We start from the raw sequence: 13,336 nt of genomic DNA, 5'->3' as shown, positions 1-13,336 counted from the left end.
ATTACTAATGTGAACTCACTTAACAGATTTACCAGGTTAACTTTGGCTGAGATTTGATCGCAGTGTGAGCCAGAGGTCTGGTCTATGTGATCACATAGAGATTACAACGTGTGCTATGTGCATTTACACCTTTAATATGTATTGTCCTCGGGCATCTTGGAAGAGTAGCAGTTTATTCTTTTGCCTACCAAGTCAAGTCAAGTCAAGTCAATATTATTTGTATAGCCTAATATCACAAATTACAAATTTGCCTCAAAGGGCTTTACAACAACACAACATCCTGTCCTTAGACCCTCACATCGGATAAGGAACAACTCCCTAAAAAAAAAAAAAATATTAACAGGGAGAAAAAATAGGAAGAAACCTCAGGGTGAGCAACAAAGGAGGGATCTCTCTCCCAAGACGGACAACGTGCAATGGATGTTGTGTTTACACAATTTACAGAATACATCATTGAAAGAGGATAACAGAATTATAATGGACTAAACACTGAGATCGCCGGTTCAAATCCCTGTGTTACCTCTGGCTTGGTTGGGCGTCTCCACAGACACAATTGGCCGTGTCTGCGGGTAGGAAGCCGGATGTGGGTATGTGTCCTGGTCGCTGCACTAGCGCCTCCTCTGGTCAGTCGGGGCGCCTGTTCAGGGGGGAGGGGGAACTGGGGGGAATAACCTCACTGTCAGGTGAAAAGAAGCAGCTGGCGACTCCACGTATTGGAGGAAATGCGTGGAAGTCTGCAGCCCTCCCTACATTGGCAGAGGGGGTGGAGCAACAACCAGGATGGCTCAGAAGAGTGGGGTAATTGGCCGGATACAATTGTGGGGGGGGGGGGAATCTAAAAATAAAAAAAAGGATTTTCAGCCACAGAGCAAATTGTAAGACCTTTCGAATATGTTTGTTTGCATGATGTGTGATCCACATTTAACTGTCCGCAATTAAGATAACTAAGCAATTCAACATGTAATTTGTTTAAATAATGCCTCATACTAATTTTATGGGCTCTTCAGAATCTATTGCAAAACTCATTTGGTTTTCCCATTATCTCTTTCTAATCCTGAGCTCCACTTTGCCATGGTGGCCCTCATTCTCTTATTGCTGTTTGTGTAACACCCTCTTGCTCCCCAGGAGGTAGAGACAACGGGTCAGGCAGCCACAGGGTCAGAGGGCAATGAGGGGGTGACAGACGTCATCCAGCAACTTCTAGAACTGTCTGAGCAGGTAGCGGGGGAAGCGACCCAGTCCCAGCACCCAGAGCCAGCCATTTCTATGGAAGCTGCCATTAACCAGGACATTCTTCAGGTGTGCATGGGAGACACACACACACACACACACACACACACACACACACACACACACACACACACACACACACACACACACACACATTCAGCAGTCAATGTAGTCCATAAAAGATAGGGGAACTTTGTTTTTTGAAACTACGCAAATGGAGTTATGAGGACTCACTGTGTTAATATATTTGGCATTCTGCCAAATACAGTTTACCATCATTTCGTGCAGTATGCAATAATTTTGTAAAATCTCATCCTTTTTTCTTCACCAGAAACTTTGAATTTCATGTTTCAGTGGTTATTGCTGTGTTTCTCCCTCCTAGATGGTGTGTTTTTCTATGTAGGTTTCTGTTTCTTTTGTACTTGAAATAAAAATTATGAATCACAAAAAAAAAAAAACCAAAAACAAATCATCTGTGCCTAGAATGGCATTAAAAGCAGGAGACCAAAATGCTTCAGTGAAAAGTTTGCTCTCACTAAAAAGACCCTGAAATTATAGTGTTCTGTCAAGTCCTTTGCCATAATGTCTCAATTAACTCACCTTTTCACTTTGGTGAAAGCAGAATCCATTCAAGGACAAAGAAAGTGATGATGAATTATCCTCTGGAAGTTTTATAGATGACTATTGCAGGAGAACCTAAGAGAGTCAGGGACTCATTGTTACCGAGTTATGATAAGAGTGAATTCAGTACCCCTGTATTGGATTTCAGAAAAAGCACATTTAGATAACGCTGCAATTTAAAAAAAAATCCTGTTATATTTTTCTGTTATACTATTGAATGTGTGTGTATGTGCATATATATATATCTTTGTTAAAAGAAAGACTCAACAATAGGAAAAGTGCTCCACAAATAAGGAGCAAAATAATCCAGTGATTCAAGTATATTCTTTATGAGACAGTACAAGCCTGTTTCATTCCGTAAGCAATCATCAGCTGTCAATCTATATATGTCAGTTTATATATATATATATATATATATATATATATATATATATATATATACACACGCACACACATTGTTTTTTTCTCCTCAAAAATTTGTTACTATAGAAAGTAATATAACTTTCTCAAGATTTCAGTGGCCTTCGTACAGCTACTCATATTTGTGTAATGTTCAAATTATGTTGTGGAAGTCTACCCAATCTAATCACGCATTGTCAGAAATATGGCACATTGAAGTTTCTGTTCTGTTACTGCAGCAAGCTCTGGAGAACAGTGGGCTGAGTGTGGTTCAGTCGCAGAGTAACGGAACGCCAAGGCTGTCCCAAAGCCAGTCCGTTGAGGGCACAGTTGTAGATGACAAGAAAGTACCTGGTCAGGAGAAACCAGCTAAGGAGAAAAAAAGGAGCATTCTCAGGAAACCTGTACAAATGCCAGGTAGGTCAGGTGTCGGGGCATTCTCATGAACTGCCAAAAAAAAAGTAAAATGAATGATTAGTTAACACACACTTGAGCTGTTCTGTCTTTTTGAGACCTGACAGCTGCACCTTCTTCCCTCTGTTCAAGGCTCGATCAGGGAGGAGAACGGTGTGCGCTGGCACGGCTGCCCCTACTGCTCCAAGGAGTTTAAAAAGCCCAGTGATCTAGTGCGCCATATCCGCATTCACACCCATGAGAAACCCTTCAAGTGCAAGCAGTGCTTCAGGGCCTTTGCTGTGAAAAGTACCCTCACTGCCCACATGAAGACCCACACAGGCATCAAGGCTTTTGAGTGCCAGTGCTGTCTGAAATGCTTCTCCACCTCAGGCAGTATGAAAGTGCACATGCGTCTGCATACAGGTGAGCCAGGCAGGGGAGCTGCAGGTCAGCTTATTGGGGGATAGACCGGCATTGAAAAACACTGAGAATGAATTCTCATAACTTAATAGTACATCTCTGCTAAGTTCCAAGGTCGATCAAGGGAAATCCATATAGTTGTTTTCCTCATTGGTAAAACAACTTCACCACATGTGTTGTGCCATTGTTCTCTTGTGAATATTTATTGCCAGGCATGGATTCAGAATAATGCTGAAGGCTCCCGTCTGAGCATATAAACAGATAAGCATTTAGCCTCACCTTGACTGCTGCATATATGTTGTTTTTTTTTGCAGATATATAACAAAGTTGTGCATGTGTGTCAGTGTGTGTCTGTGTTCCTATGGAATGCTATTGTTTAATTGTGCATCATGGTCTTAGGTTTTTTCAGATATTTTTGGACCTCCTTGATTTTGATTAAGTTTCTTAAACACTTGTTGGAGTTCACTTAAAGCTGTTGTCGAATAGATTTTTTGTTTTGTTTCACTAGCAATACTGTTAATCACAGTCATGTTCATTCTCATACAAATCAGATATGTTAGAAACGACAGTTGCCATGCTGTTACATCAGTGCCCACAACAATGTAAAAAAGGAATGGTTGAACTAAGGGCGGCATGGTGGCGCAGTGGTTAGCGCAGTCGCCTCACAGCAAGAAGGTCCTGGGTTCAAGCCCCGGGATAGTCCAACCTTGGGGGTTGTCCTGGGTCATCCTTTGTGTGGAGCTTACATGTTCTCCCTGTGTCTGCGTGGGTTTCCTCCGGGTGCTCCCGTTTCCTCCCACAGTCCAGAGACATGTAGGTCAGGTGAATCGGCTGTACTAAATTGTCCCTAGGTTTGAATGTGTGTGTGTGTGTGTGAGTGTGACTGCCCTGTGATGCCCTGGTGGCCTGTCCAGCATGTCTCCCTGCCTGCCGCCCAGTGACTGCTGGGATAGGCTCCAGCATCCCCGTGACCCTGAGAGCAGGATAAGCTGTTTGGATAATGGATGGATGGATGAATGAATGAATGGTTGAACCAATGGTACAGAGATGTTGGTATTACTAAAATATAAGAAAATTAAAACCATAGGGTCAACCTTTCATGACTGATGAGCTTCTCTGGAAGTGGTATTGTTCAATGACAGCATAAACATTCACATTATACAGTGACTAATCTTGCTAGTTACCAGCCATAGCATAGGGTTTGGCTTGTATTATTTACTATCTAGCAGTGCTTTGCTTTAGTTTTTTGTTTTTTTTAACCCCTTCACATATTTGACAAGCATTTAAGTGGCAATCTTGAAGATTTCCGCTGTCCGTTAGATTACTATCTTTCATTAGTTGACCGTCTTTGACACTTCTCTCTGATTGGTCCACCAGAGAGGAAGTTTATCCTCTCTGGTTGACCAATCACTGCTCACTAACTAAATAAATGCCTGTTGCTATCTTGTGTTAATGTACTGGCTTTGTTAGACCAAGCAGAACTTCTTTCTGGTCCACCAGAGAGGAAGTTCTGCCAATCCTCTCTGGTGGACCAACCACTGCTGACTGAAGTAAACAGTCCCTGTCACAATTCACGTGCACAGTTCGACGTTTTTTTGTTGTCGCAGAAAGTGCTGTAAATGCTTTCAAAAGCAAAGACTTTCATGAACTGATTGTGATCTGAATCATTATTGTTTTATCATAGTCAGTGATAGATAGTGATAAAACAGACTTTCATTTATATGAAAAAGTTTGAGAGTATATCTTTAAAAGGAAAGCAAATGTAACATAAACTCACAAATGGGTCCGTAGCTCATAATATTGAGAGCCCACAAGAAAAGGTACAGGCATGTTTGACTATTAATGAGAAAGTTGTGAGTGTTTTTTGTACCGCTGTTTTAATGCCACATGGAAGCACCATGCAGAATGCCGGGGGCTGCACCAGTGACCACACCGAATACAGATGGGGGCAAAATGTGTAAACTGAAATCAACATCTGCAAACAAGATGGTGGAACATGACTTAGAAGGCAGCGAGTATGAATTAGATCAACAGTGTCTTTTAGCACTGGAAAATGGTGTAAATAATGGATGATTTAATGTTCTGTGAAACAATTGTTTTATTTTAAGTCTAATTCACCTTGCGCGTGGCCTATTTGACATCATAGCATTTACGCAGGTAATCCAGGGGATTTCTCTGAGTGGTGAAACTAATTTCGGTGGTGACGCCCATGAAAATTTCAGTTTTACTTCAGAAAGATATATATTTTTGTAAATTCTTTTTATTTTCAGTCATTATAGTGAATTGTTAATTTATATCAGGATCCTCCTAACTGTATTTCTACCCTCGTTTTTCAGCAACTCTGACTGGTCTACCTTATTTTGCACTTCATGTTTGACTAAAATCTTAAAGACAATATGTTTTGAACCCAGATCAGCACACTCTATCTCACAAAACAAACAAAACAAAAGGTTGTAATATCGTAGTTGAACATTACACAGTTTATGTCATTCCATGGTTATGCAGTGGTGCTTTCAGTTGAGATATTTGCTGGCTTATTTATGTAATGACAGCACTGTGCACAAAATATCACACATTTATGTATAATGACTTTCTTTAGGGACTCAATATTACAATTATTTGGAGCAATGACTAATAATTTCATTAATCCATCTGCAAAGGACACACATGTTTTAGTGAAGCCTCGATGTCTCGTTTGAAGATCCAAGTTACTACTGTCATCTTGATGTACTCCTGCACCAAGAGGAGTCCAAGGACAGGGTGGAGGCAGTGGGACTGATGGAGGTAGAAGCAGAAGAGAGGGAGGGGGAGAGGTAAAGGTCAACCTACTGGAGGAGTGATACATCAATAGGATCAATAGGGTTAAGAGAGGATGAGCCTTTTCTCAGAGCTTCATTTAACTGAAATAAGGTTTAAAAACAATAGGCCAAGATACTATGAGATACTACCATATGTAATGTTATATGTCTGCCATAGGACTGCACTTTGCATCGTACATGTAAAATCCATCTATCCATTATCCAAGCCACTTAACCCAATTGGGGTCGCGGGATGCTAGAGTCTATCCCAGCAGTCATTGGGCGGCAGGCGGGGAGACACCCTGGACAGGCCGCCAGTCTATCACAGGGCCGACACACACACATATTCACACCTATGGACAATTTAGTACGGCCGATTCACCTGACCTACATGTCTTTGGACTGTGGGAGGAAACTGGAGCACCCAGAGGAAACCCACACAGACACGGGGAGAACATGCAAACTCCACACAGAGAAACATACATGGGATGACCCCCAAGGTTGGACTACCCTGGGGCTCAAACCCAGGACCTTTTTGTTGTGAGGTGACCACGCTAACCACTGCACCACCGTGCCACCATCGTACATGTAAAATGTGTAGCGTAAACAGTAAACCTGTTAAACAATTAGGCTTTGTTCAGACTGACAGCCCAAATCTGTTTTTTTTGCCCTATCCAGATTGATTTTAGAAAGTCTGGAAAGCAAAAAAAAAAAAAAAAAACACATTAAATGCAATTTTGCAGATCGGATCTAAACCACATTTGGAGGTGGTTTTAAATGCAATTCCAATCGGATCCTACAGATGCATCTCAGTCCAGATGCTCTGGCTGCCAAATTTCAGATTTCAAACTGTCTTTTGCATCACTCACACAGTGAAGCCTGCCATGACTGCAGCACGGAACATTGCAGTGTATACCAGCCTCCCCCTTCGCTGAGTTTGTCTGGTGTGACGGAGGAGTTCTGCACCATGACTTGACAGCGTGATTGTTCACAAGTCTGCACCAACGTCGTTACCACAGCAACCCATGCAGATAGATTGATGTCTGGGCACACAAATCCAATCTGATCACTTGCAAATAACTGGGTGGACAGTCTGTCTTAAAGATCTGATTTGAGAAACAAATCCATTTGCCTGCAGTCTGAACAAGGCCTTAGTTGCTCACATGAAATGTTTATTTGAGTTGTCTCAAATGATTAATATCAACAGTTAAGATTTTCACCCACCCAATTTCTGACTAACAGTTGTAAAATCAACTTGCCTTGTTTTACTTTCATGTCAATGTTAAGCTATTTACAATACAAACTGCGTGTGAGATATTGGCCATCTACATGTGTTTTCTAGTCAGCTGAAGTGGTCCCAATTGTAATCTTTTGTCTTTTTCTTTTTTCAAACCTGTAAGAAGAAATATTTACTAACTCACTAAAGTGTAAATACAGAGTAGATATATGGTAAATGAAGCTCTGAAAGTTTAAAATGGAGTGAATTCTTACTCTTTCTCTCTTGACATGAGTCTGAGCCCCTCGAACAGTGGTGGTGGGATGGAAGGAGTCCAGATGTCATGGGTTTTCAGCCCTCTTCTTATGTCCTTTGCCAGACTTCAATTGTATTCAAAAACGGCTTTTTGAAGGACAAGGATATATCCCTTGTCCCAGTTGGATTTCAAGTACACAGAGCACCGCTGTGCTTTCTTTTCCTCAGCTTACAGTAGCTAAGAGAAATATTGAGGAAAGAGAAAATTATGCAAACCCGGCATGCAATGAATATTAATGTAATACACAAAAATGTTTATGTGTAGCATTGCTCAAGCCAACTACCCGATGCAGGACTCATTCCCCCCCCCCTCCCATGTCATCTACCTCTTTAAAAGTCATCACCATCTCCATACAATGTCTCATCATCGCTCTGATAAAACACAAACATGATATAAACTGGTAACATAAATATATGTATATTAACAAAATTATACGAGTCCTGCATCGGGTAGTTGGCTTGAGCAATACTACACATAAACATTTTTGTGTATTAATATTCATTGCATGCCGGGTTTGCATAATTTTCTCATGCCTCAATATTTCTCTTAGCTAGTGTAAGCTGAGGAAAATAAAGCACAGTGGTGCTCTGTGTACTTGAAATCCAACTGGGACAAGGGATATATCCTTGTCCTTCGAAAAGCCGTTTTTGAATACAATCAAAGTCTGGCAAAGGACATGGCCAAGAAAGAAGAGGGCTGAAAACCCAAGAAGTCTGGACTCCTTCCATCCCACCACTACTGCTCGAGGGGCTCAGACTCATGTCAAGAGAGAAGTAAGAATTCACTCCATTTTAAAACTTTCAGAGCTTCATTTGCCATATATCTACTCTGTATTTACACTTTAGTGAGTTAATAAATGTTTCTTCTTACAGGTTTGAAAAAAAAAAGATTACAAGTGGGACCACTTCAGCTGCCTAGAAAACACATGTAGATGGACAATATCTCCCACGCAGTTTGTATTGTAAATAGCTTAACATTGATGTGAAAGTAAAACAAGTCAAGTTGATTTTACAACTGCTAGTCACAAATTGGGTGGGTGAAAATCTTAACTGTTGATATTAATCATTTGAGACAACTCAAATAAACATTTCATGTTAACAACTAAGGCCTTGTTCAGACTGCAGGCAAATGGGATTTGTTTCTCAAATCAGATCTTTAAGACAGACTGTCCGCCCTGAACATGCACAGTAAATCCAAGTAATAGCCAGGAAACATTTTATACCTTTTCAGGCATTAATATTTCAGATGTAAGTAATGTTTATTTATATAGCATGTTTCACAGACACAAGACACAAAGTGACTCACAGTCAAATAAAACAAGGATAAACAACAGATAAAACCCACCAGAGGAAATGGGAATAAACACCAGTTAAAACATGAAATATGGGGTGTCCGGGTAGCGTAGCAGTCTATTCTGTTACCTACCAACATGGTGGTCGCCGGTTCGATGTCCTGTGTTACGTCCGGCTTGGTCGGGCGTCCCTACAGGCACAATTGCCGTTTCTGTAAGGAGGCCGGATGTGGGTATGTGTCCAGGTTGCTGCACTAGTGCCTCTTCTGGTCAGTCGGGGCGCCTGTTTGGGGGGAGGGGGAACTGGGGAGACTAGCGTGATCCTCCCACGCGCTACATCCTCCTGGCGAAACTCCTCACTGTCAGGTGAAAAGAAGCAGCTGGTGACTCCGCATGTATTGGAGGAGACATGTGGTAGTCTGCAGCCCTCCCTGGATCGGCAGAGGGGTTGGAGCAGTGACTGGCACAGCTCGAAGAGTAGGGTAATTGGCCACATACAATTGGGGAGAAAAAGGGAAAAAAAAAGAAAAACATGAAATACCGCATGCTACCTAAATGTCTGTCTGAACAGATGGGTTTTTAACAGCTTTTTAAAAGAGTCCACAGACATCAGACTTGTTGAGAGACTATTCCACTGTATGTTTCCGTAGCCATGATGTCAATCATGATGCCTTTCACAAACTTCTTCTGTCAGATCTGCTTAATGAGCACAAAAGTTTTCTTCCAAATTGATTCATTACCGGGTTATTATGCAGGGAAGACATAATAAAGCGTTATTTTTCTTTTGGGAGTATCACTTTCCAGGCAACTGTCACACCTGACTAAAGCCGTTGAGAAACACAGTTACAAAAGAGGTTGTGATTTGGACACTTGTGGATTAGCTATTGTCTTAAGTATGCCGGTGATAGACAGCATCAAAAAGGGCATTTGTTTTCATGAAGATCCTAACAAATGTGTTGTAACCAAAACTGAGTAATCTCCCAACAGCATCTCTCAATGAGGCATCTCTCTATCTATTTAACTATTGATTTATCAATCTACCTATTGAGCTGTCTATCAATCTGTTGATCTATGCATCCATCCATCCATCCATCCATCCATCCATCCATCCATCCATCCATCCATCCATCCATCCATCCATCCATCCAGCCATCCAGCCATCCAATCTTTTAATAACTGGACACATTCAAATACATTTTTGAAAGACCATTTAACTGTTTTTGGGTATATTCATTAAATAAGATTCATAATAAATCACTTTTCTTTGAACTTGTTTCTCTCAGGACTTAAGAGAAAATTAGTGAATGATTTTTGTTCAGGTACAGAGTCAAGGCTATTCAGCTGTGGCTCAACTCTTGATCTTAAATTGTGTTTTATCTCACTGTAACAAAACTGGTTTTAAGGGATTATTTCTTTCGATTGGATTCTTTTGGATCCACGTGAGCCCTGAGTGTTGGGGTTGGTCTGATTGCTAGCTTTTACCAGTTTTTTTGTTTCCATTAACTAATAGCTTCATGTGACTTAATTTGATGGGTCTTCTGTCATTTTTTGCCAGGTGTACGTCCTTTCCCTTGCCCCCACTGTGACAAGATCTTTCGCACATCAGGCCATAGGAAAACACACATTGCCTCCCACTTCAAAAGCCTTCAGCAGAAAAAACACAAGTTCCCTCGTAAAACCAACAAAACCAAGGTGTCCAAGAGTAACCTGCCCCTACCGGATATTCCCTTGCAGGAACCTATTCTCATAACTGACCTTGGTGAGAGCACTAACAGACAGACAGACAGATAAATGGATATAGACAAAAACACTGCACATTCTCCCATTTTGAGTTCAATGCTTGGTTTTAGCTTGCATGATAAATGTTTCGTAATGCTTCCTTGTGACTATTAGTCTACTTATAGAGTGGTCTACATGTTCTGCTAGTTTGCTTTTTCTGGTTTGCATAGGTCTCATCCAGTCCCAGAACCCTCGCCTGGCTTTCCAACAGTACCTGGAAATGGTGGGCAGTGATCGTCCTTACAAGTGCCAGTACTGCAACAAGGCCTACAAGAAATCAAGCCACCTTAAACAGCATGTCAGGTGAACCTGAAGACACGGCTTTTCCAAAGATTAACGTCTTCATAACTGATGATGGCACATCTTTATTAGTCAATTGTTCAATGTGTTACTCAGTCCAAGAAGACATAAAAAAACTTAGATATACCATGGGGGTGTACGTTCCCATGGTTGTCTTGCAGAAAAGGTGCTGTCGTTGAATTGGACTGGAATCTAATCTAGATGCCAGAGATTCAGATGTAGAATGTGTGTATCTCCGGTGTCTTTTCACAAATGCTTATTTTGAGGCTTAACTCCCACAGTGGACAGGTGCTCAGACTGGTTACTTGCTGTGTAAATTTGCACTCATTGTACCGGTTCCAGCCCCCTCTTCCAAAGAGGAGGGGTAGAAAACAATGGAAATGAGAATGAATTCATGAATGAATGTAGAGGGGTAGGAGTACAATAGAGGCATACAGCAGAATAGAATGAGTGGGGCTGTTTTCTTTTATCAGGAGAGCAAAGCTTGGCATATGGCAGGACAGAAGAGCTACACCTTTTTCTGCCTTAGTCCTCTGCCCATTGTCTCATAATCTGTTTCCTTTTCCATATTATGTTGCTGTTGATGTATTCCCCCATCCCATCCCAGCCCAGCATGGTATGGAACTCTCTGAGATTGGTTGTTCAATTTTATAGTTATAGCTTGTTGTGACATCCTATATAGAGAAGTGAAGTTAAGGAAATGGCTAGATTTACTTTCATAGAAATTCTATGACAGGGGCGTCTGGGTGGCATGGCGGTCTATTCCGTTGCCTATCAACACGTGGATCACTGGTTCAAATCCCTGTGTTACCTCCGGCTTGGTCGGGCATCCCTACCGACACAATTGGCAGTGTCTGCGGGTGGAAAGTCGGATGTGGGTATGTGTCCTCGTCGCCGCACTAGTGCCTCCTCTGGTCGGTCGGGGCACCTGTTTGGGGGGGAGGGGGAACTGGGGGGAATAGCTTGATCCTCCCACGTGTGATGTCTCTCTGGTGAAACTCCTCACCGTCAGGTGAAAAGAAGTGGCTGGTGACTCCACATGTATTGGAGGAAGCATGTGGTAGTCTGCAGTCCTCCCTGGATCGGCAGAGGGGGTGGAGCAGCAACCGGGACAGCTCGAAAGAGTGGGGTAATTGGCCAGATACAATAGGGGAGAAAAAGCGAGAAAAAACTCCAAAAAAAGGAAATTCTATTACAGCAGGTTGACATCCTTTGAGTTGCTTTGATCTGGACAAATGGGAATTATTTCATATGGGACATCCATATTTGTGACAAGTGATGACTGGTCTTATTTTTAATGTGACACTAATGACCCTAATAAACCAATACTTTCCATACCTTTATGGAATAATAATTTCAGTAGGCTCAGTAATAAATTATCACGAGCACTTAGAATACACCATGCATAAGGGTGTCCAGCGCCCTTTCGGTTCTGGGAAGGAGACACATTTTTTTTTTCTGTTTTGATTTTTTTTCTCGTTTTTTCTTTCACTTTTTACAGTCTTGACATTTCCCTTAACATTTTATTGTGCTATGGATGCACTGTTTATCCTAGACTTTATCATTGCTGTGTCTTTTATCTGATGCAGTTAAATACTGTTTCTATAAACATTTTGGCCTCTGTGAAGTATTATATAAGTAGTATATGAGTACTGTTTGTCATTTTTATTACTGAACACTGTTTAAGTTGCGGTGTCATCCCCTTGATTGTTATTATTATAATGATTCTTTAATAATGGATACTGCCCATGCATTGTTTTGTCCCCCTCATTATTACCAAGTATTGATTATTTGTGATTGTTTTCAGATTAATACTTAGTCTTGTTTTTCTATGACAAATAAGCAGTTACTGTGAATTTTTGTCCTCTTCATCACTTTAAGCTACACTCCTAAAGATTTAAATGCAAATATGTTTCCTTTTTGATCATTTCTATTGCTGTTGTAATGAGACAATAGCTGATCCACAAATATCAAAATCAGAAATCCTTTTGTTGCTATGTTGTTGCTCGTCTACTTTACTGTTAAGAAGGACTGCCTGGAAAAATGAAATTGTGCATAGTCTTTTTGTTCTCCACTATAGCTATTGTCCATAGGTGTACGCGAGTTAAACAAAAAAAATATTTCTTTTATTCTCTGTTTTTGGTCACACCAGGTCTCACACGGGAGAGAGGCCCTATAAGTGTGTGCAGTGCAGTAGGGGTTTTGCCTCCTCAGGGGTCCTGAAGGCTCACATCCGGACTCACTCAGGCCTGAAAGCCTACAAGTGCCTGATGTGTGATACAACTTTCACCACCAGCGGCAGCCTTCGACGCCACATGACCACCCATAGTGACCTAAGACCTTACATGTGCCCGTACTGCCAAAAGACCTTCAAGTCGTCACCCAACTGTAGGAAGCACATGAAGACTCACAGGTTAGTTTTTTAAAAGATATATTTTAGTCATTGTGCCATGCGAAATCTTTTTACTTAATAGGTAGGGCACGTACCACATAAGGCTGAGTCGTTACCACGGCGGCCTGGGTTTGAATCCGGCTCGGGCGGCAGAGTGGTGCAGGGGTTGGCGCGATCA

The 13,336-nt window shown here is 41.5% G+C and overlaps 1 protein-coding gene across 1 annotated transcript in view; it reads left to right on the top strand.

The window, feature by feature from the left end:
• Positions 1–13,336, top strand: part of LOC130118683 (zinc finger protein 236-like) — a 139,983-nt gene that overhangs the window by 48,268 nt on the left and 78,379 nt on the right. Inside the window, exons 8-13 of the mRNA XM_056287124.1 lie at positions 1,126–1,299; positions 2,490–2,667; positions 2,797–3,069; positions 10,243–10,446; positions 10,637–10,769; positions 12,919–13,179. Coding sequence (XP_056143099.1) covers positions 1,126–1,299; positions 2,490–2,667; positions 2,797–3,069; positions 10,243–10,446; positions 10,637–10,769; positions 12,919–13,179 — 1,223 coding nt within the window. The remainder of the gene's footprint in view (positions 1–1,125; positions 1,300–2,489; positions 2,668–2,796; positions 3,070–10,242; positions 10,447–10,636; positions 10,770–12,918; positions 13,180–13,336) is intronic.

Source organism: Lampris incognitus, chromosome 9 (assembly GCF_029633865.1).
Source record: "Lampris incognitus isolate fLamInc1 chromosome 9, fLamInc1.hap2, whole genome shotgun sequence".
In the NCBI taxonomy this organism is placed as follows: Eukaryota; Metazoa; Chordata; class Actinopteri; order Lampriformes; family Lampridae; genus Lampris; species Lampris incognitus.
The sequence above is the reverse complement of the archived record's forward strand: the minus strand, read 5'-3'. Positions and strand labels throughout refer to the sequence as shown.